We start from the raw sequence: 24,892 nt of genomic DNA, 5'->3' as shown, positions 1-24,892 counted from the left end.
GGCTGCAAATATGCGTGTGCGCGTGCGCAAAACACATGTACGAATGCGCGTTTAATGTATAACGGACGGTATAAGCTAAGCTAAAATTATCTAATTCAGTTAATGTTGCAGATTGCGTTGTTCCTTAATCTTTGAATTGGATTCGGTGTATTATTTTTTGTAGACTGTTAGAGCAATTTTATAAAAGTAAGCTTGAACTTTCGATTATGTCAAATAGAATTTCTGATATATATTTACTAATATGTAAAGGATCTACAAAGCGAAAGTATGTTTCGAAGTCCATTAAACAAAAAGTGGAATTGCTGCAAAAAATGGATAAAGTCATATCCTTTGTTTATCTAAACTCTGTTTATCTTTAACACCGCGGCGCGCAATGAATTGGAAGTTGATCTGTCATCACTATACTTATCTTCAGGGCAAATGTTTTTATTTTATTTGGCTTATAATTCCTCACTAAATGTAGTATTTCATCTCGATGTACTCCATCTTTGATATGATTTAAATCAAATTCCTCGTCGTTATAATTCGCTTCCGATAGCGAAGAAAGTGACAGAGGTTATTGAAAATGAAAAAAATTTCAATTGACAAATTAGTCGGTATTCTCGACACAGCAATTATAGGACTTGAACAGTGGAACTTTGTAACTGAACAAGAAATTATGTCTGTTTATAGAATTAAAGAGAAAGTATTATCACATAAAAAACGAAGCAACTTAAACAACTTACATTGAAAGAAATGTTTATTTAATGTTTATTAAGTAAACAAATAAATATCAAGCTTTTTTTTTTTTTTTTTTTTTTTTTTTTTTTTTTTTTTTTTTTTGTAAATTTTGATACCCTTTAGATCATAATTGTTCTTTATTTCATAAATTATGGTTTCATATTTTTAATTTTATAATTACTGCATGCAATCTTACCAGATTTAAACTGATGATCTATAATCCGGAATCGCCGAAGTCCCGACGAGTCCGGATTAACGATTTTTGACTGTATATATATAAATTTCATATTTTTATTTTCTATAAACAATTTTTTTTTTAAAAAATTTTAATATTCTTAGTGCTAGTAGATTCTCCTGGATCCATCATCTGAGAATCATCACTTTTCCGCTTAGTCAATCCTAGCCATTTTTACATTTCGAAAATCTTGGTTTGTTTTACTATTTTTTCACAAATATTTAAATGCACAATGCCTAGAGTTCTTCAAAAACAAATGACAATACCCTCAAATAGCATAGAAAAGTAAGAAACAGAAAGCAAAAAGAAGACGAAATCCCTGCTGTAAGAGACACCAGATTGACATATTCTAAATGAAACTAAAGTAATACGAGTCTGGAAATGGTGGCGACATATAGTGCAGATATGCTAATAAATTGATCAACTGTAAAATGAGGTACTATTATCTTTTTATATAAACTTATTTTTATTTCCTATTAAATACAACATCCATTTCTATTACTTCTTTTAAAAACATCATTTATGACAAATTATGTTATGTGTATGGCTAAAAGAATATTTGAAAATAAAAATGGATTATTTTGCTAAGTCTACGAGCGGCTATTGACATTGAACAAACCTTCAGGTAGCATAAATTTATGAGTGTTAGGGGGGGGGAACAAGCTGGATGTTGGGGTATTTATTTTTTGAATTTAATAGTTAAAAATATTTTGTTTCTTTGCATACCACCTACTTTTCTCTTGCCTTCCACCAGTTGAGAATTGCTGCTCGAGAACCATGGATGGCTAGTTACCTTAGAAAGGACTCGACATATATTTATAAATAATTTTATGTTTGTAAAATATTATGAAGAACTACAGAAAATTGTTTTTAAGAAAGAATTTATTTTTAAATATTTGAAGATATGATTACTCTGTATGCAGAATACTGAATGCAAGGATATAAAAAGCGGTGTTTTGTATGTAATCCCCCCCCCCCAAACAAACTAAATAAAAATGGATTGGAAGCATTGTTAATTTTTTTTTCGTGCAAGACTAAAATTATAATAAAATAGTATTTATGTATATTCCAGATCCTAAAGAAAAATAGTTGTCTTATGAATTTGTAAGGTTCTTACTTTAAACTAAACAGTTATGATTTGGGTGTGTACTTTATCTTTCTTCCGTGTTCCTCACCAGAATGCAAATTAGTTTGTTGTGTATTTAAACAGAGGTTTCAGGATATTGAGAGAGAGAGAGTGTGTTTCTGGCATGTGTGCTGTGTGATTAGATTTTGCCAGCTCTACTTAAATATAAAAATCTTGACTTGGTGTCCTTTCATTGCTGATACTTAAATCTTGCACATCGTTAAATCATTGAGCTAGCTTAGTATTTAATTGCGGTCTAAGACTGCAAATCAACATTTAGGTTTATTTGACCGTTCTTATTTATTTGCATCACCGCAAGCTTTGGTTATTTATAGAACTAAGTTGTACCATTAAGTTCAGAGTCTTGTTTAAATGAAAAGGTTGTTTTAAAACCTTCGTAAGACTTTATCGTTTTATCTCAGACATAGCAAAAACTCACCCCATGCCTGTGAGGGTTATTAGACTAAAGCAGCAGTATAAGATCAAGTATAACCTTATAAAGTGAATTTTTTTATTTTGTAAATGATTTATATGTTAAAATTTTTTAAATATGTTTCCATATGCAATTTGTACATTTTCTTTTAATCTGCTGTGTTTTAGATGAAAGGTCTTATTCTGGGAGTATATACCGAACAGAAAGATCAGTTCAACGAAGTCTCGTCCTTTACGCCAACATTTAAAGAAATAGATGACAAATCCAATGGGCAGTTAGCTGCAGCCTTAAAATCGTAAGTTTTGATTTTTAGCATTGTTTAAAAATTGCATCTGACATATTTGATTTTGTGTATCATAAATTGAACATCAAGGTAACTGCTAGGTATGCATATTTATTTTAAAATTGGTTTTATTGTGTTACACATTTATTTCGTTACCATGTTGTCACATAAGTAAAATGAGCATGAGACTTTAAACCCCCTTGCCTTTTAGGAGCTGCACAATTATGGATCAAAATAATGCTGATTTGGTGTTAAAATACACTACCCAACATTAAAAATGCAACACAAAGATGGAATGGCCAGAAAGTGATGAAACTCAGCAAACGGAGAGACAGTAATGAATAATAAGTTATGTTTGTTTGAAAATGATATGCATAATACTGAGCAAGAACAGCGTTGACTCAGTAGGTTGTAGGACCATCTTGGACGGCTAAACACAAAGCAACACGTCTAGGTACAGAGTCAATGAGACTATGGATGCTGTCCTGGGGAATAGCTTTCCATTCTCTTTCAGCCATTTTGTATAGTTCATCTTCTGAACACAGCAATGGCAGGGCATGTAAATGGCATCCAATCACATCCCAAATGTTTTCTATTGGTGAGAGGTCAGGAGAGAAAGGTGGCCAGAAAAGCATCTTTACATTTTCCAAAGCACGTTGGGCCGTCGTAGTGCTCTGAATACGAACTAGAGGTGACCTGGAATCATATGCAGTTGCGCCCCAAACCAGGATGCCTCATTATCACGTGGTAAGACGTTTCACAATTGCTGCCAGATTAGACCTGTCTCCACATCGATACCACATTTATACGTGGTGACTGTCAATGGAGAAATAGAAGTGTGACTCATCTGAGAACATGACCCTGTGCCATTCCATCATCCACATTGCTCGAGCCCGCCACCATTGCAGACATTGGCTTCTGTGATGTGGGGGTCAATGGCAATCTTCTTAACGGATGCCATGAGTGCAGGCCACTAGCCACCAATTAACAGCAAATGGTTCTCGCTGATATGAGAACATCCAGGGTGTCTTGAATATGCTGCAGAATGGAGGTAGAAGGGGCTTGCACTTGCACAGCTGCTTGCTATCGCATGCGTTGATTCATATATGCTGATGTCACTCTAGCTACACCGCCACCCCTCGAACTTGTCGCATTTCTTTGTTCCAATTATTGTCGCCACAGCTGGTGCACCATGGACATGTCCAGGTGTGTGTTAGCTGAGATTTACCATTTGGACCAACCTTTTCTTTTCAGTCTGATCACCATGTTTCTCGGAAAACCATCTGTCTGCTGGAACTGCTCCGTTGATGATGGCCTGGCATTCTCTGCTGTTAAACACGTTTTCTGAGACGAGAACAAATTTTCGACAATGATTTCCCCAGTGGAAATAATGGCACGAAAATTTGGTATATCGTGCAGATTTCTTCCCTTATATCTTCTTTAACATATGCTAGAGAGATGGGCATCATTTGTGTAACTTTGATATGCGTCTACCCTGAAATTTGCATAATTTTTGGGCCAGTCATTCTTGGTGTTGCATTTTCAATGTCAGGGAGTGTAAATATACAATCAAGCTTTCTTAATTTTTTCACTCTCTACTGAAAGGTAGGAAAATAGTTAATTAACTCATTTCTGTATTAATCTAAAGTAATCTAAAGTACTAGTAAGAACTTAAAGTACATAAATTTTAGCTATCAGATTGAAATTCTTAAAAGTTTGTTTTCTATCTTTTCATAAAAATGCTACTTTCCACTTACTAAGTTTCCAGACTGGAAAAATATTTAACAGTGTATGAAAATACAGTAAATGATGTTTGCATCTGCCATTGTACTAACATTGATCAGTAGAAAATGCATATGCAGTTAAATTGATAACTGTTTGGAAGTTCAGTTCAAACAAAGAATGAGGATGCCAGATCAAAATTTGTAAAGAGTTGGTTGAATTCCTAACATCACATGAATTATTTTTTTTCCCAATAATGCAGAATTCCTTCATTATCAAATAATGACAACTACTTGAGAATTTTAGAGCTAATTATTAAGGGAATGCTGACAATTATATAATCTCCTAACTTGAATTGAACACTAGGTATACTTCATATTGACCCACTGGTTGTAGTACTTAGACACATTAGTAAATCAGATGGTGAAGTGGTAGAATATTTTCTCACATTCATCCCTAAACTTAGCCAAAATCGAACCATATACCCAAATACACAATAAGGCCATATATCTGGTAAGTGACTTATCATAAAAAAGAAATTTCATTGTGGCAAGCTTATGGGTTATGATTATAGACTGTATCAATGGAGTCAATAAATCCAAACAATAGAACCATCTTTTGAAATCACTATATACTTTTGTAATATCACAGAGGAAATTGATTATTACAAGAAGAGAACAAATGAAAAATTCAATGTATAATATACAGATGTGTGTTTGCATCTCAGGAAAGGTTATTTTAACAGTGGTGATGCAAAAGTGGCTTTGGTTTGAGAAAGCTCAAAATTGAGATTTATAACCAACACTGGATAACTATACATAAAGCATTCCTATGTATTTAAAGACTAATTCAAAGCTAATTTAAAAAAATTTGTTTTATTTGGGTTCTTTATTGTTTTCTTCTTAAATACATATACTGAAGTTAAAGAAGTTGTCCAAAGATTTAGAAAACTCCTGAGAACATCAAGTTAGAGTTTTTTGTTTAAAAGAGTACATTTTAATTATTTCTTACTGGAGTTAAGATTTCAGAGCTGGTGAAATATTTCCAGTGTCATGATTATACAAGCTGATTTCTTGAAATATTGCACTATCAGATGTTGTGACAAGATTTGCAATTTAGAAGTATCATGATCGCAGCTATTTCTGCTGACTGATCCTATTTTGTAGTTAAAATACCGAAAATTTTCTATTAGTCTTCAGTGATACAGGAATAATGCAACTCACTTGCCATAATGGCTACTGAATATAGTTTCTTTTAAAAGCAGACTTCCAAAATGTCCTAAAAGATTTTATGATAGAAAGGTAAGGAAAATGAATGTTTGTGCTGTTTGGTTATTAATGTTAATGTATTAAAAATGTATTTAAATTTGGCTAGTCTCTATTTTAGGGAGCCCCTTGTATTATTGCCAAGTTGTTGTTTTATTTATTGCCAAATTGGTTCATTTATGGTAATCCAAGTAGTTGAATGTTATGGAAACCCTGTTATGACGTGATTGGTTACATGATTGCAGTGAATTTCAGACTTATGGGAAAATATTTGTAAAGGCTTATTTATGTGTCGGATGTTGGTTAGGAAGTACGTTGCTTATTTTGTGATTCACACTGTAAAATGTGTGCTAGTGGTACGATTAACCTGAAGTGTCTGTATATTTTAGAACAATTGGAAAAGAAAACATTGATTGACTGATGTGTAAATGAAGATTTAAATAGCATCAATGACCTCTTGGTAAATTACGCAGTGAAATTTAAGGATTTCGAAACCGGAACTCATATCAATACTACGGGAAGGTATGTAGGATATAATAAAAGCAGATTTTCGAAAGAAATGCTATCAACAGTCTGGCAGTATGGAGGATATTTTTCATTTTGAATTTTGTGAATTAATGTGGTGATGGCAGTATACAGATTGTAGTTTAGATAATTTTGAATAGTTTTTGGATGCTGTTAAGGAATTCTGTGTGTATCACATACTGAAGAAACAGAAATTTTTAAATAAAATGATGTTTCCTTTTTGGATTGCCTAGATAACATAACATGTATTTCCATTCTTATGTTATTTCCTTGTTTGATTTAAAATGCAGTTTATTGAGAATGTATTTTTGTTTTAATTATGTTTTATTGCATTATGTTTTGGATGCCATTTTACTGGGGAGGGCGTTGGACATAAACAGGAATGGTGCCAAAAAATCACCAATTTTCGCCAAGGGGCACCCTGAAATATTTTTTTTTACCTTAAGGTTTGTTAATTTGGTTGATGGTAATATTTGTGAAAAGTTATTTTGTATTATGAAACTGTTGATTACACAAAATTAATTATTAAAATTTTTAATTTAATGCATTTTTCAATTTTACTAAAGGTAATATGGGGTCCGGTAGCGTTCATAGTGTCATTTGACTTGTGTAGTACAATGACATACTGCATGAATGTATTCCAGCTTGTGCCGCATTCGTGTGCTAATGAGCTGCCATTTCAAGTGTGACAGTGATATGGATCAGTGGAGTGCACAGCATTGTGCCTTTGGCTTTGAAAGTTATTTCAAGAATAACTACTCTGTTATTGCTCCCCAGCGTCTATTTCGGCAACATTTCAACTTCAGACGTTATGGGAAAGTTCCAGATGGACGAACCATTGTGACAGACATTTCCAGGTAGAGTAATTTCCCGCTTTGGTGACATTTTCTGACGGCTGCCTCGCTCACCTGATCTTTCATGTGCAGACTTTGGGAGCACTTGAAGTAAGAAGTTTTCCAAACACGTTGTGCCACCATTCCTGAGTTGAAGGATCGCATCCGAACTGTCGTCGGTAATGTCCCAGGGAATATGTTACGCCGAGTTATGGCAATCTTCCAACGCCGCCTAGATGAATGTGTTGTACAGATGGGGCATCATTTGAAAAAAGTAATCCACGCAATGGACAATGACTTACACATTAGTAAATGCCGTACATTTAACTATTAATTGACATAAGAGGTAATAAATAAATTAGTTACTGCCTTATGGTGTGTTTTTAATATCTTACTATAAATGCTGCTTTAAGAAAGCTTTGAGATTTCAACTGGCTTAGAATCCTTCTCAAAATTTAATGCTGCTCTGTTTTATTCTGTTGTTTGCTTTTAGCATTTCTCTATGGAATATCAGTTTTTCCCAGAAGGTTGTTAAAAATTCTTTATGCTTTTAAAAATTACTAAATTTTAAATAGATTTCTAATTTAATTTTAATCATAGCCAATATTTTTTACATCTGATGAAAGTTATAAAAGTGTTCTTTTAAATTTGGTTCTTGGCATAACAGTCAATCAGCTCATTACTAGAAGTTAGAGAAATAGTCAATCAACTCGTAACTAGTTCTAAGAGTCATTAAGTTAGCTGATTAATACAGCTAGAAGTTGAATTAATCTGATAGAAAAAGGGGTATTTCATTTTATGTTATGTTAATGAAACTTATATGATAATTTGACATAACTCAGTATTTGCCAAATGTGTTATGAAACAAAGAACAGCTAAATTGGGTAAACAGAAATATGATAATATTATTTTTTTACTTAAATTTTAATTAGTCATTCTTCTAATCATCTAGAATAAAAAATAGATAAAATGAAAAGATTTAAAATGAAAATAAAAATGAAGATTGCGTGTACTGCCTTTATCTCAGAATATGAAATGAAATTTTTAAAATTTGATCTGTAGTATAAATTATTGTGATTATACCTGTTAATTTTAAAATATAAATTTGTATGCAAAAGAACTGACTTTTTTGCTGTCAGTCTTTAATTTCTGTCTTATGATTATAACTTTTTTTCTTTCAGAACCGGCCCATTTTATAAACCTGCAAAGCACAAACTTCTTTGGCTTTCTATGGTATGTTTGTGATAAATGTTCTGTTTGTGAAACTTGTAACATAATATAGTTAAACCTGAATTTAACTATAATGAAGAGACTGTTAAAAATTATTATTTACTAAAGAAATTTTTTAATTTAAACCTGATATTCATTATAAAATATAACAAAAATTAATAAAATGATAACAATTTTGTGTGTACTTGCCAATTGCCAGTTTTTTTTTTTTTTTTGTATGAAGGGCCCTTCAGAAGAAAAAAAAAAAAAGGATGCCCAAATATTTTTTATTTTATATTATGCCCAGAGGGGCATTTTTTAACGTTGTGTGTGCTATCTTTATTTATTAAATATCATGTCATTCGCACTTAAACCGTAAAATTAAATTCAACAGCAACATCACAGAATATTTAAAAGAGCGTGTCTTTAGAATTTCGGATACACAGTCTCGTGCACTGGAGATAAATTTTTTTTTTCCCTTCCCATGCAGTGGTGCTGTTGCTCACTTTGAAATCGTTGAATTTCTTAATAAAAAACTCATAAATGCTTTGCAAAATATGAAATAGATAATAAAACAAATTCTAAATTAGGGTTTCCAGATGCCCCTATTCGGTGGAGAATTACGTTATTCAAAGTTTGATGGCTCTAGATACTTTGATTTTATTACAGTGCAAGAAACATAGATACAATTATGCAGTTTCTTCATTATTTAATTTCTTTAAGTATAATACAGGACTGTAATATTTGGTGGCAACAATTTGAAAAGTGATAACACCGTTTCTAGTGATTCAATGCAAAATGCCAAAACAAAATTAATAGCCCTTCTCCGATAAAGCCCTTTGGGCTAATAATAATAGTAATTAAAAAATTAATAATTATTAAAGTCAGGTATCATTAAATGAATTTTAAATATTAATATGTTAAAAGTGAGGTGGGAATGATATGTATTGAATTGTAAGTCAGGTATCATTAAATGAATGTTAAATTTTAAATATTAATATGTTAGTTAAAAGTGAGGTAGGAATGATATGTAATGAATTGTAAGTCAGGTATCATTAAATGAACGTTAAACTTTAAATATTAATATGTTAGTTAAAAGTGAGGTAGGAATGATAATACGTAGATGTATGAAATAGTTAAAAATGTTGAAGCTGTCCAAATTTCAGTTGAATTGGCTTATTTTTATTAAATTTGCTTTGTTTTGTTTTCCTTAATTTTCTGAGTAACTACCAAAATTTTTCTAGTTTGAATATTTGAATAATTTGTATTACTTTACTTCAATCTGATATATGTATATTTTTCTGTTTAATTAAAATGTTTTGTAGATGTGTATTTTGGAAGCTGAAGAGAGTAGAGTTATCAGTAGAAATTTCCTTGAAGATTTAAGCATTTTGTACCCTAAATGCTCTGCTAAGGTGTATGCTAATAATAGTAAGATTCAGCCTGCCATTTTGTTTATCAAAACAAGTCACTAGACAAATATTCTGGAAATTGGTAGATATGGTGATCATAAAATAACTTCCTCAATATATAAACCTCTCCACTCAACCAATCAAAATGAAATTTCAGGTGTTGTTATTTTGAAAGTATGCACTTAAGATTGTGATGTTTTAAAATGATACGGCTCTTACAGTTACAGTAAAAAAGCTTCAAAATTTTCAAACAGTGGCACCCGCTTTTCTCCTGCATAAATTGATCAGCACATTGAAAAAAACCATTATTGGCATTGGAATAATATAGTTCAACTGCCTCATCCACCACCATGAACGCGCAAACACACATGTGCCATTCGGACCGAATTATTCTCAAGATAGGGTGGAATTTTTCCCTTGAGCATATAAATTCTCTCTTTCTGCAGGTCTTCACATGACCTTTCATGTCGTAGCAAGTAATAATGCCCCTTCTGGACGAGTCTATATGTTTTGTCAGAATGCCAACCAAGGTTGCATTTGAGATGATCGAACTATACACGTGACGAAAATTGCTGCCGTAAAACATTTGCAAAGAGGAGAATTGTAAAGGACCAATGACAACACAGCAAGGGAGGGAAAGAAACTTTGATTGGAATTATAAGTTTTCAGTATGTACAGCGTTTTAAGATTTAGTCATCTCCCATAACTTTACATTTTGAAGGCCGCCGCAATCCCCTGATCTCATTCTGATGGGTTTCTGGTGCTGGAGTTACCTGAAATCTAAAGTGTAGACATCAAATCTGTGGGTGTTTGAGGGAAAAGAATAAGGAATAACGTACGTAATATAACGTAGATTTTTTAAAGAATAAGGCTTAAATAGCAATAATAATGGAACACTAACATCATCTAAAATCTTAATACTTACAAAAGAACTTTTTAATACCTTTGGCATGGGAAATGATGCCTTGTTGAATGTGGCAATTTTGCCCAATATATTTTAGAGTATTCAAAAGGAAAATAATGGTGGTAAGATTAATACATTGTTCTTATTAAGATTATGTAATTATTTCTGCATGGTGTAAACATCAGCCACTTGCCTTAGGAAGTCCTTCATGAAGGCATCCTTTTTCCTAGACAGATACTCCTCGAATGCTTTGCCATAACCAGATAACCTATACAGAAGTGTAATTTCTTGTTCAGTTGCAATTTTCCATTGTACGTGCCCTATAATTTCTTTTAAATATAGAATTTCTTTTAAATATAGAATTTCTTTTAAATATAGGATTTCTTTTAAATAGTCATTGAATTTTTTTATTTTCAACAACTTCTTTATAATTTTCTCACTAGTAGTTTTGATATTTTATGGATTTTAAACAGTACTTCAGATTTTGCTGTCCATTTGTTAATTTATGATGGAAGGATTATCGTTGAATTAAGACATCAGTTACCTCATCTTCATTTATCACATATATTATCAATACAGAAAATTTCACGATTCTTTTCCATGAGAGCCATACTTGGTATTTTCCACTTGGTACACAGTTTTTGTTCTGCTACATTTCCTCATCACCAGGCAGTTTGGCATTATTATTTATTTGTGGAAAGGGGTCTATTTCCTCACTGTCAGTCATCACCAGCTTGATTTGGCTTTTGTCTAATCATAAATGTTCTATTTCCTACTAAAATGGGCACACCAGCGGCCGAGCGGTAAAGACACTGAACACTGATGGTTCGGTCCGAGGTCCGAATCCCGCGACCGGGCTGGCTGCATGGGCGTTTTCATGGTTTTCCCCATGTGTAACGTGTATACGAGCCAGTTTCCCTTAGAAAGTCCTCCACAAAGGCATCCCTCCCTTTAGGCAGATAGCCCTCATGTGCTTTGCCATAATTGAATAACCGCCATCCCATTAAAATGGATTTTCACAATTTGAGATTTCCCAAGCAGTGGACAAGCAGCTATCCTGTTTCCCCTCCTTTCTTTCTTTCAAGAAAGAGATATTCTGCAAAAAGAAAGACTGTGTTTAAATAATCACACCATGAAATTAAAATGTGATTCATAACCAAAATTGTAATATTTTCTGAATTTAAAACAGTACTTCAGATTTTGCCACCTGTTAACTGTTTGATGATTTAAGCACTGACTTCAATGAAGATTTCCGGTTATATCATCTTTGTTTAGCATTTCTTTACATATTCTGTTAATTTGGAAATATTGTGTTTCTTTTTTATTGTTAAAGGCCTTACCACTTATGATATTATGTTTTGGTGCATATTCTATTGCTGCCAGGCATCATCACCTTAGTTTGCCATCTTTTTTGATGCACATGTGTTTTAAGGTATTTTTTTCTTCCTTACACATGCCTGGGTGTTGTAATTGAAAAACATGTCTGGCTAGCAATCAGGTCTGGCATTCCAATCCAATTCCATCAAGGGCATTCTGGTTCTTCATTTGACTGGCTTCAAAAAATTCTTAAGCCCCTACAAATGCACCCAAATTAAAATGTGGTAGACGATAACTCATCTCCATCAGGATTTCCATAAGGATTTGGTGATTGGGTTCTGCCCTCTCCAGTTGCCCTTTAAATGAAGGAGAGTGTAAGATTATTTTTCCCCTCCTTTAATGTGTCTTTGTGTGTAAATGGAAAGCAAGTCTAGCTAGCAGTTGAAAGGTGAAGAATTCGAATTCAGGCGAGGCCATTGCACATTTTTTCATGTTTCCTGTTTTGCAAAACCTCTAGTCTCTAGAACACTTTTCATTTAATCATAATTATTTGCCCCCCACCCACTGAAAATGATTTTTATGATTTGGAATTTGCTAAGAGATGAATTATTTTTCAATTTCTTTAACTATTCTGTTTCTTCAAGAAAGAGGTAATCAGCATAAAATGTGTGTTTGAATAATCACCTCATGCAAATGAAATAGACCTTGAAGCTGAAATACTGATATTTGTTGAATTTAAAACCACACTACAGATTTTGCCATCCATTTAGTGATTGATGATTGGGGAATTGCCATTGTAGTGGAAGAATTCAGTTATATCATTCATTTAGCATTTCTCTGCATTTTTTCACATAGTCCATTAATTCGAAAATTTTGCTGTTTACTTTTGATATCCGAAAACCTTCAAATATATGACTACCATCATCATAAAATATGACAGCTAGCTATAAATTATGCCTAGGATTAAAAAAAAAAAATTACAGACACATCTTTTTGTGACTTTGTGATACTCCTTGTGGCAAATTTTATGCTAAAATATTTCAAGAATTCTTGGGTAATTTTACTGCTGCTTTGATTTTAAAGGCTGCTTTATATCTGCATTTTGATGCATAGAAAATTTCGATATACATTGACTGAATTGTTAGTGTATGATTTCAATGTATGAGTAAAACAGAGATGTTGACTAAAACTTTAATTTAAAAAAGATAACTAATGATAATATATTAAACGGAATAATTAGTTGTATGAAATTAGAAAGGAAGAGTGAACTTCACAGTGCTATCTGAGTTGAGAATTTCATTGGAATTTAATTCTTTTTTCATTCTTCCCTGCTATGCAAAGAAAAGAAAACTAGTTATTGCAATACAGTCGAATCTGGTTAATTGGACTACCGGATAATCGTACCAGCTGCTTTTTCAGATCAAATCGTAAAGAACCAAAACAAATTCTATATTAATATATAAGCGTAATAATATTTGCTTATTTGGACCAAAATTCCGTTTAATCGGACCAAAAAACGTGAAAACGAATAAGAAATAGAAGCCACAAGTCGGCCATGTACAGCATATGTACAGGTGGTCTGCGACATATGGAAGGATCTGTAGTTGTGGCTCCCCAGGAAAATGCTTTATCAAAGGTCAGGAATTCTTTAAAGTGCATGACAAAAGCAAAACCGGTGGGAGGTGAACATGTGCACCATTTTCTTTGACCTGCGCCTCCGAGTTTTGAGGAAATGAACAATAGAGTGTCCAGCTCCGCCTGAAAGGAATTCCTGCCTTTCAATCATGATTAAAGTTCACATGAGAAAGCTATTAGTTCATCACCTTTTTGGAATGATTTTAGTGCCAAAGCTTTGAATGGCGAGCATTTTATCTCCCTCTTGACCTCAACATCTTGAACCCGAAACACCAAGGTTTCTTCAGACCACTTTAGTCAGGGAACTGTACGCATGTCTTGTCTCCCCTGCCAAAATGCCACGACGGGACTTGACGTTAGCGGAAAAAATTGGTTTCCTGGATAAGATCAAGCAACAATCACGAAACACTAATCAGCGTCGGTTGGTGGAAATAACCGGATTGGCAAAGACTACAATTTCGTGCTTGATAAAACAAGAGAATGAGCTGTGAGAAGAATGGGCACAATGTGAAACACGAGGAGGAACCTCCAAAAAACGGAAGCATGAAGGCAAAGACCCAGATGTTGATGAGGTCCTTAATGAATGGTTTGCGATTGTTACTGGACGATCTGTGCAAGTAAGCGGCCCAATGTTAAAATGCAAAGCAGAAGAATTCACTAAAGAGCTGGGCCACGATGACTTTAAAGCTACAGACGATTGGTTGTCTCGATGGAAATCTAGACTTGACATAAAATTCAAGAAAGCACATGGCGAGAAAGAAAGTGCTGATAGTGCAAATGCTGAAGAATGGAAATCAACAAAACTGCCCGAGCATCTTAAAAAATTTTTCAGCAGATGACATTTACAATGCTGATGAGACTGGGCTGTATTATTGTGCTACACCGGACGACTCATTAAGTTATAAACATGTTGCACTCTCTGGCTCCAAAAAAGCAATGGATTGCATAACTGTTTTGTGCTGCTCAAACATGTCAGGAACAGACAAGAAGAAGCTGTTGGTTATAGGAAAAAGCACTAAGCCTTGCTGCTTTAAAGGATTTACGATGGAGAGTTTACCAGTTTGTGTATCGTGCCAACAGAAATGCATGGATGACCTCTGAACTTTTTAAAGAATGGCTGAAGGATTGTGACAGAGAGCTACAATGCCAGTCTAGAAAAGTGCTGCTTCTTCTTGATAATTGTGCAGCATATCCTCATTTAGATTGCTTGATGAACGTCCAACTTGAATTTCTACCTTCCAGGACCACAGCTTTGGTCCAGCCAATGGACATGGGCATCATAAAAAATTTGAAGACCAAGACAACGAGCTTCAATGCTACGATGAAAATGAAGACTGCTGCAATCGTTGTTCGAGTTGCAGCAAAACACACGTCAGCATCGGAAGACCAAGAAAGCGATGATGCTGATACCGCTAAGAAGTTGGTGCAAGTGGCAACACAGGATGCCAGGAAATGCATTCAAACTTTGCGTTGGTATTTCATTCAGGAGGGAAATGAATGCAATCCCATTGCTGCGTTAGATGTTTGTGCCGATTTCGTTCATGTACAATCCGTAGAGAACATGTCAGATCACATTGGATAAGTTCTTCAAATGTTGACTGGAACTTGGTAAGAAATTATTTTTATTATGCTTTGCATGTTGAGTATCGTGGAGATTGTTTCTTAGAATTTGTTTCTGAATTAATTTTCCGAATGAAAAAAAGTTCGACTGTATTTCTTGTTTGTACATGTATGTTTGCCATACGTGTGTACCACGCTATAAAGTTCATAATTACATTTTAGTATATGATTTACATGTACGTTTACTGTTTTCTACGTATAGCACGTCTCGTCTTACAACATAGGACATGTTCATGTAATCGGACCAGCCGGTTATTAGCACCAAAACTATCACTTCCCAATGTGGTCCAATTAACCGGAATCGACTGTATTCCAAACAAACAGGGGATTTTGGGCTTCACTTATTATATGCAGCTTTAGATAAAATAAAAAAATGTGCTGTCCTTTTATAACTGCTACAAAAATTCCCCAACACAGATTTTACAGGCGAAAAACATACAAGAAGATTCATTACTGTTGTGAATAATGATGTTTCTTGATGAAAGAAATCTCAGTTAACTGGGAGAAAAATCAATTAATGACACATTTCCTTTTTCTTGAGCGTCATATTCTCCATTCTTATATTCTGTGAAAAAAGAAAATTTCTCATTCGTAATAACAATAATAATAATTACAGAAGTTCTGTATAATAGATCATTCTGGTTGTTGTACATTCAGATTTTGAACTCCTGTTATTACTAAATCCTGTTAATCCCTTCAAAACTTTCCATCAAATTCTGAATTTATCAGCATCTTAGATTGTGATTTGATAGTTTCCCAAGTTTTTCAATTGAGTGAAGGTTAGGCCATTTGGATATGCCAAAACACTCCAGCTATCTGCATAAGGAAAAGGATGCCTTTGTGGAGAATTTTCCAAAGGAACTGTCTGATGTTTGTATTACCGATGAGAAAGACCACGTAGCCAGCCTATTCATATGGTTTGGAACCCAGGCTGAATTCTCATTATTTATAAGGTTTTTCCACTTTACTACTATTGGGTTCTTTGCAAGTGAGGTACGGGATCTTGGATTCGTGAATTTACTGAAATTTTGTATAGTTACTGAAGACATCAAAATGAATGTATATGCAGATGCATAGCACATACCTATTAGAAATAATGAAAAAGCCATTAATATTATTCAAGTTTCTGCATTTGCTGTAATATCTAACAGTGCGGTTGGCGAGGTCCAGGGCTTTGTATGATAAGTTCATAGTTTGAATCCTATCAAAAGCACATTTTGATAGCATTGATTTATTAATATCTATATTATTCGTATATATTATTCATATTCATATTATTTGTATATATTATTCATATTCAATCCATCATATTCAATTGATTTGATTTATTTATATTTTGCAGTAATTTCTTGTTTTGTGGGTTTTAAATGTCATTTGTAAATTTTCAGAAACTTATAATAACTGTATCCTGGAAATTTATATTTTCCAGTCATATTTGTTCTCATTGATTTGATAAGTGGTCTTCAGTGGGTTTTTTTTTTTTTTTTTTTTTTTTTTTTTTTTTTTTTTTTTGTTGCTGAAAATCTCTCATACATTTGGCTACATCATCTTCTATATTCATTACATGTATTTTTTTTGGAAATATAGGGTTTAAAGTTATTTGAGGCATTTACATGTGAAAAATTGCTCGAAAGTTTCTTTTCACCAATCTGTTACAATTGTTGAAATGTACAATAAATGCTTATGAATGCACATTTGATTCCCCTCTAAAACATGTGGAGAGTCCTGATTCTTAATTTCACTTCGGCCCTAAATAGTACCTTGTTATTGAAGAAACAATAATTTTAGCATAAATTTGTGTGATCAATAATTTGGCTCAGTAGCTGCATATCTGCTTGGCATGCATCTCAAAGCGAAGCATTCTGCATAGAAGCATCATTAACTTTACACCTATTTATATTTTATATCCCTGATGCCAACTTGGCAAATTATTATTTATTATATTTTGCTTTCATCACTGCATGTTTATCAATACATGACAACTTGAGTAATGACTCATGCAGCAATTCCTGAACAATTTTCTTTCTATTAATAATTGAATAACAAAGCGCATGGTAATCTTCTATGCTAATATCATGCTTGACGATGATTACAGTTTAAAGTTAAATGTGCTAAGAAATGCTGATGAGGAAAAATATAACAAAAATTTCTTTCCATATGTTAAAAATAGATTTTGTTAATGATACTCATAGATGAAAAGATTACATTTGGTGCTATTAGAATTAAGAATAACTTTGTTATTTATATAAACCCAGAACTGGTGTCAAAGCTCATATGGCTGCACCGGGTGGCAGAATTTAGGCAAGACAAATTTTTGGAATTTAGAGAAGCACCAAGCAACAAAATTGAGTAATGTATGACGAAATTTTTAGAATTTAGGGAAAGCACTGGGATTTAGGCGCGGCAAAAATTTAGAATTTAGGGAGGTGCTTGGAAGCAGAATATAGGACCCACAGAGATTGCATAAGGCAGTAAAATATCTAGTTGTCCCTTGATAAGCCTTAAGTGTATGTGGGAATTTATTTATTCAGGACTCAGATAAGCCTTAAGCATGTGCAAGAATTAGACGTTAGTATAATAAATGACTAAAGTAATACAATTTAGTCTTAATTGTCTCATTATGTGACAGCAAGACAAAATTTAGTCGAACAATTTCTCTTTCGTTGACAGTCTCATGATACTGTAATGTATTTTGTAGTAATTGACAAAATAACAGATAATCTTCTTAGTAAAACATAAATTTTATTTTTAGTTTACGGAGATAGATAATTTGAATACAGTCTTTTAGTTACAAATTTTCATACATATACTAGCTGGTCAAACTTCAGAATTCTAATTTTTAACGATTTCTTATGATGCTGAGAAACGTTACATGATACAAATATGGCGTTGCCACTCCAATAATAAATGTAGTTATTTGTTAAATAATAAAATATTACAACCTCTTCCCCCTTCAGTTAAACTAATATTTTTATAAATTAAAATTTACAATTTTTTTTCAAAACAACAGAATATCAACACAATACATAATTGAAATATTACATATAATATAATAATATACAGTAAGAAAAAGAGGAAAAAACAAAATATTTTTTTTTATCTATATAGGGAAATAAATTATTTAATCAGGCCACCGAATACAACTTAATGCATCTACATTTTTATGGTTTTTACCACTTCGATGAACGACGGTGTAATTGTAGGGTTGTAGTACTAGTGCCCATCTCTAAGTCATGGATTTAGACTCGCATTATTTTTGAGCCAGACTAGGGGATTATGATTGGTCATGATGAGGAATTTAGTATGCCCGTCTAAATACCATTGGAAGTTTCTTTACAGCAAATATTATGGTGGCGCATTCCCTTTCTGTGGTAGAGTAGTTTTTTTTTCAGTTTCTGTAAACTTCTTATTGAGGTATAATACTAGATGTTCATTGTCTCGTTCATCTTTTTGAGCTAAAATGACACCCATACCACAGTTTGAAGCATCAGTTTGCAAAATAAACTCCTTATTGAAATCAGTTGCATGTAGTATAGGCCTTTGAGACAGTTTCTCCTATAGCTCTTCAAATGCTTTTGTGCACTCTTCTGTCCAATTTATTTTCCCTTTCTTTAAGTTTCCTTTCAAAGTTTCGGTTAAAGGTGCTGCTATAGATGAGAACATGGGAATGTAATGATTATAATATCCCACTAATCCTAAAAATGCTCTGACTTGATTTTTTGTGGATGGCACTGGAAAATCAAGAATAGCTTTTACTTTCACTTCACTTGGCATTTTTACACCACATACCACGACCTACAATATGTCCTAGATATTTTACTCTATCTTGAGCAAATTTACATTTTATAGGTTTAATAACTAAACCAGCGTTCTTTATTTTGGTCAAAACGGCTTTCAGGTGACTTAGGTGTTCTTCCTAGGTGTTTGAAAAGATTGCCACGTCATCTAAATATGGAACAGCAAAGTTTTCACAACCATGAAGGATTTTGGCCATCATTTTACTAAATGAAAATGGTGCATTTTTAGTCCGAAAGGCATCTGTAGAGGTCTAAATGTGCCAAAACTTGTTACAATAGTGGCTAATCTTTGAGCATTAGGTGTTAAAGATATTTGCCAGTATCCCTTTGTTAAATCCAAAAGAGTTATATATTTTGCGCCTGCTACTGTTTCTACTTGTTGTTCGATGTTAGGCAAGGGAAAGAATTGTGTTTTTGTCAACTTATTCAATTTTCTATAGTCGATACAAAGTCTTGGATCCCTCCCTGCTACTTCCACTAAAATCATAGGAGAAGTGTAATCTGAATCTCCTATTTCAATTGTTTTATGCTGAAGCATTCTATCAATTTCTGTTTTTAATATATTTTGTATTAGGTCTAGGAGACATTCTGTATGGCTTACAGTGGATTGGAGTGTTTTCTGTCAATTGAACAGAGTTGCCAACTCTCCCGATTTAGGCGGGAGACTCCCGATTTTCGACCGCTCTCCGACCAACCCGATTTACAATATATTTCTCCCGACTTTTTCTTATTCTTAATATTTCTCACGATTTTTATGCAACTTGTCTTAATACTTTGTTATATGAATAAAAAAAGTGCTTTTGGACATCTGAAAGCAATTGAATTTTCTCTACATTATAACTAAAACAAAACCTTGCGAATCAGATAGCTTCTGCTTTGTGAGTGAGAGCATTATACGTATCCAGAAACGTCATTCTCCAGTTCTCCAATAGGCTTCGAGCTCCACTGCGTGTCAGCTGGCATATATTATAGCCAATGAGGATAAAGCAAGTTGTTATTTGGACGTTCTTTTTAGTTTTTTCGTTCATTTTGTCCTGAGTTGTGTGAGTACACGTGGCTTAGGGAAATAGTTTTAGAAATTATCGTCCTTTGTTACGTCTGCGAGAAGAAATACTCGTACGTTTCAAAAATTGTACACAGTTGACTTTCCTTCCATTATTTCCTCAAGGAAATGTAATAAATTTGCGATGTGTACCGCCTGTCGTTGCGATTTTTCGATTTCGTATGTTGGAAGGGCGGATGTTCTCAAACATGTGCGTACACAAAAACACAAGGATAACATGAGTTGTTTTGAAAAAAACGAAAAATTAAATTTTTCTTCGGAAACAAAGGACCAAAAAGTTATTAATGCAGAATGTCTGTTCTCTGCCTTTTTACTGGAGCACAACCTGCTACTGAATGCATCGGATCATGCTGCAGCTTTATTTAGAAAAATGTTTCCCGATAGTGAAATCGCCAAGAAATACTTAAGGTGCAAGAATCAAAACAGGTGCAATTGTTAAAGAAATGGGTTTGAAAAATAAATCTTCAGTTATTGATTGCATTAAAACAGCTCCGGTGTGCCTCTCTACTGATGGAAGCAATAATACCGATTCAAAACTGTATCCAATTGTTGTTTCTTTTTTTGATCCAGAGTCTTCAGAAATTGAGTGCAGTTTACTTTATGTTCCCACTTTATGAGGACATTTGACAGGCTTTAATATTGCATAGCTAATTATTAAAACTTTAAAAGAAAACTGCAGGCACTCTGGATAATTGCTTAGCACTTGGTGCCGATAATGCACCAGTATTGGTAGGCTTGGAAGGCTGGTGTTGCAGGCATCTTAAGAAAGGAAAATTCAGATTATGAGGTGCACCTGTCACCTCTTAAATTTAGCAGCTGAAAAAGGGGCAACTTCTTTACCAATAAATTTGGATGAACACATTGTTGATATTTATTATTATCTTGAAAGGAGTTCTAAAAGGAAGGAAAAATTAAAACAGTTCCAACAGCTGCATAACAGCAGTTTACAATTAGAAAACTTGGATGAAGTTATAAAATCAGCTACAATTGACACCCAGTGGAGTTTAATTGCAAAACTGAAAGGTGCTGATGGAATTTTAAAATATAGTGAACTGTCTAGAATTGAGTTGGTCATCTTGACAGTTCCCTATAGTAATGCAGAGTGTGAGAGGATCCTCAGTGTTGTTGCGAAAACGAGGACTAAATTTAGATCTAATATTAGAGATGGCACATTAGAAAAACTTTTATCAGCGAAAGCAGGCCTACGTGGCAATTGCTGTGAACACAATGATAAAGTTTCTTTCTTAAAGAAAGCAAAATCTGCCACTGTTTATAACATTTGTACAAAAACTGATTAAAGAGTCTTTTTTTTTTTTTTCTTAAACGATGCGTGTAGTAAAAATTTTTTTATGTGTAAGGTATTTTGTGTTGCTTGCATTTAAGAATTAGTTACTACTTAAAGTTCATTCATTATTAAAAACTATATTTTTATCATTTAAAAAGTCCTTTTAACATTGTGAAAAATCTCCTGATTTGATTTTTGAGTGTCATAGGTTGGCAAGTATGATTGAATATCATGCATTATTAAATGAGTTTTTCCAGGCTTATTAGGAAAGATGTTTGAAAACTTCAGCAGCATATCATGCAATTCTTGAATCTGTTGTTCATTTAGCTTATCACTTAAGGAATTGTTTTCTTTAATGTCCTCAAAATCAAACAATATTGGTTCAGAGCCAGTTGTTAGGAAATTTTCCTCCATATCATCAATTTCAGATTGATCTTCTGTAATCATAAGGTTAACCGATTCTGCTCGCCTATGATAAGGTTTTAGCATGTTAACATGGTAGACTTGATTAAAGTCTTTTTTTTCCTTTGAAACTTAAAACATAATTAGTTTCGGATAATTTCTTCTCAACATTCCCAGGACCTTTCCATTCAACTGCTAGTCTGTTTGGTTTATTTGTTGATACAACTAATACTAAATCTCCTTCAGAAAATTCTCTTTTGATAGCTTTACGATCGTAAACTTTCTATACCACACTATACCACACTTTACTTTCTATACCACACACTTCGTAAACTATACCACACTTTTCTTTTGGTTTGCATTTCCAACATTTTATCTGTAGCCAGTTCATTTCATCTTTTTAACTGTTTATCAATTGAAAAACATATTCAACAACATTATTTCCTTCGTCGTCAGGATTCATCCATTGTTCATATAATAACGTTACAGATGTTCTAAGATTTCGGCCATATACTAATTCTGCAGGTGTAAATCCCGTACTCTTGTGCGTTATTATTCTTAAAGCAAATAGAGCTGTGGGAACTTGCTTCTCCCACTCAGGGACTGCTTCGATACATAAGACTTTTAAAATCCGTTTTATTGTTCAGTGAAATCTTTCAACAGGGTTGCTCTGCGGATGGTGTACTGAGCTTCTAGTTACTTTTATTCCAAATTTTTCTACAAATTCAATGGCTAGATTGCTCATAAAGGAGGCACCTTGATCAGTTTGTATTTCTTTTGGGAAACCCATTCTACTAAATATTTGTAACATGGCTTCAATTACTGACAATGTGCCAATATTAGGAACAGGTACAGCATCCGGATATTTTGAAGCTAAACAAATAGCTGTAATTAAATATCTATTACCATTCAGTGTTATTGGTAAAAGGGGCCACATGCGTCAAAGTTAATTTTTGAAAATACTTCTGCAATAATTGGTACTAAAGTAAAAGGTGCTTTATAATTAGATTTTCCCACTCTTTGACATGGATTGCAAGTTTTAACATACTCTTCTATTTCTTTATAACACTTAGGCCAGTAAGAGTATATTGTTAATCTATCTTTAGTTTTGACGATGCCTAAATGTTCAGATGTGCTATCATGACATAATGACTTTATTTGATCTCTATATTTTTCAGGAATAACAATTAATTCCCTTTTAATTTCCATTTTTATCTAATTTCTTTTTCACCAACAACCCATTCTCCTTTATTTTGAAATCATTTGTCTTGGTGGAATTTTCATTTTTAGCTTCGCTAAGCAATGAGGCTAGATTTCTGCTTTGATGCTGAGATTCAGTTAATTCCTTAGAATTAACATTAACCACTTTCTTAATTTCCTTTTCTTCCTCATCAGCTTGTGATAAAATATCTTCCTCAGTCTCAATAAACGTCAGTTCTAGTTTCTCCATTTCGGTTTCTCTACTTCAATCTTCTTCATGAGATATTTTTTACTTGAGATTAAGTCAAAAACGCATTTATTTTCCTCTAAATTTAAGAATGATTTATTTTTGAACAATTGGTCAGTTTTGTTACCCAATACATATCTGCCAGGATCGTTTGTAACAACAGCTGCCTTTGTCTTTGATAGCTTTACGATCTCTTTATATGTAACCAACTTCACAATTAATTTCAACTTCCGCTAACACTAGACACACTAAATGGTCATTTGAAAGATATTGTACCCAGACATGTTCTCCAGTCATTTTTGCGTTATTTATGTATTTTTGAGAAATAGCATCAATCGTAGCTTCCTGTGTCTCGAAAAATAGGCATTTCATACCCATTAACTAAATTGTTAATTGTATATGTCTCTAACAAATCATCATTCGAAGATACGCAATTTACCTTTTCATTTGGTTTTAAGCGAGGGCACTGAGGCTTAAAATGTTCGTATGACCCACACTCGAAACAACGTTTTCTGGTATTTTGAATCATCCCATTTATCAGAATGCTTAAAATGAGGTGGATGCTCTCTTTTTTTCACAAAATTATCATAACGTGGTTTAAATGATCGTTTGTTAATTTTCTCTGTCTGATTGGCAGAAAATTTTGGTTGTATTGTTTTTCTCACATCTTCAAAATCTTCAATTTTCTTAACCATCTCAGTGGGTGAAATTATAGTAGTCCATTTATCCATAAAAAAATCAGAAGTACGCTTTTTAATTTGATCAACCAGCATGAGATCTTTTAGCTGTTCAAAAGTTTTAATGTTTAATCTGTTCAGCCATCCTTCCAAATAATTCTTTAATTCATAGTAGAAATCATACCAAGCACTTTTAGTAAATTTTTGGTGTTTATTAAATAGTTGTTGAAATTTTTCTGCACTCAATTTAAGTTGTTGTAACAGTAAAGTTTAACATATTCATACTTTTTCGCGTCCTCTTCTGGTTCTCTAGCAATAAGCTGAACAATGTCAGGAGGCAGCAATGAAATAAGTTGAGTCACTTGATTTTCAGCAGGTATATTCATCATTTTAGCTTGATGCTCAAATAACACCAGAAATAAACTTCTTTCATCTTCTTTATAGTTTAAACGTGGCATGACATCATGAATTCTGATTTTCAAAGGCTACTCATGTAACTGCGTAGTTTCTTCCGGCTGCGCTGTTGCAGCCATTGCTTCCAACTGAAGTTTCTGTAGCTCAAAGGCTCTAATTCGCTCTTCTCTTTCATGCTGTTCTTTTCTTTCTCTTTCACGTTCTTCTTTTCTTTATCTTTCTTCTCTTTCATGTTTCTTTTCTCTTTCTTCTCTTTTGCGTTCCTTTTCTCTTTCTTCCCTTTTGCGTTCCTTTTCTCTTTCTTCCCTTTTGCGTTCTTCTCTTTCTTCTCTTATTGCAGCCAGTAATTTTCGAGTAAACTCCTCATCGTAATCGGGACTTTCAGTAATCAATTTATGCAACTGAGCAATCTTAAATTCAGGTCTCACGGTTAAACCTAACTCTTCTGCCAGTACCTTTAAATCCTGTTTTTTACTCCTAGCTAAGAATGACACGTTGAACAAGTTACCTTTAATAGGCTTTCTTTTAAAATTGAATCTAAAAGATCTTACTTGTATTAAAAATGTAT

At 33.3% G+C, this 24,892-nt stretch overlaps 1 protein-coding gene across 4 annotated transcripts in view; it reads left to right on the top strand.

Moving 5' to 3' along the window:
• Nucleotides 1–24,892, top strand: part of LOC118197636 (cytosol aminopeptidase-like) — a 183,322-nt gene that overhangs the window by 49,363 nt on the left and 109,067 nt on the right. For 3 of the 4 annotated variants that reach the window (XR_015041762.1, XR_015041763.1, XM_085819159.1), the window contains exons 2-3: nt 2,682–2,809; nt 8,324–8,375. Coding sequence is in view for 1 of the 4 variants with exons in the window: in XM_085819159.1 (XP_085675285.1) it covers nt 2,682–2,809; nt 8,324–8,375 (180 nt within the window). In the remaining 3 variants the exon portion in view is untranslated. Of the gene's footprint in view, nt 1–1,156; nt 1,392–2,681; nt 2,810–8,323; nt 8,376–24,892 lie in introns of those variants that run through there. The other variant, XR_004759631.2, reaches the window with a different exon arrangement.

This window comes from Stegodyphus dumicola, chromosome 6 (assembly GCF_044657685.1).
Source record: "Stegodyphus dumicola isolate Sdum_Otavi_A_Nest chromosome 6, ASM4465768v1".
NCBI lineage: Eukaryota > Metazoa > Arthropoda > Arachnida > Araneae > Eresidae > Stegodyphus > Stegodyphus dumicola.
Note: the sequence above shows the minus strand (reverse complement) of the source record. Positions and strands in the feature narration are given on the sequence as shown.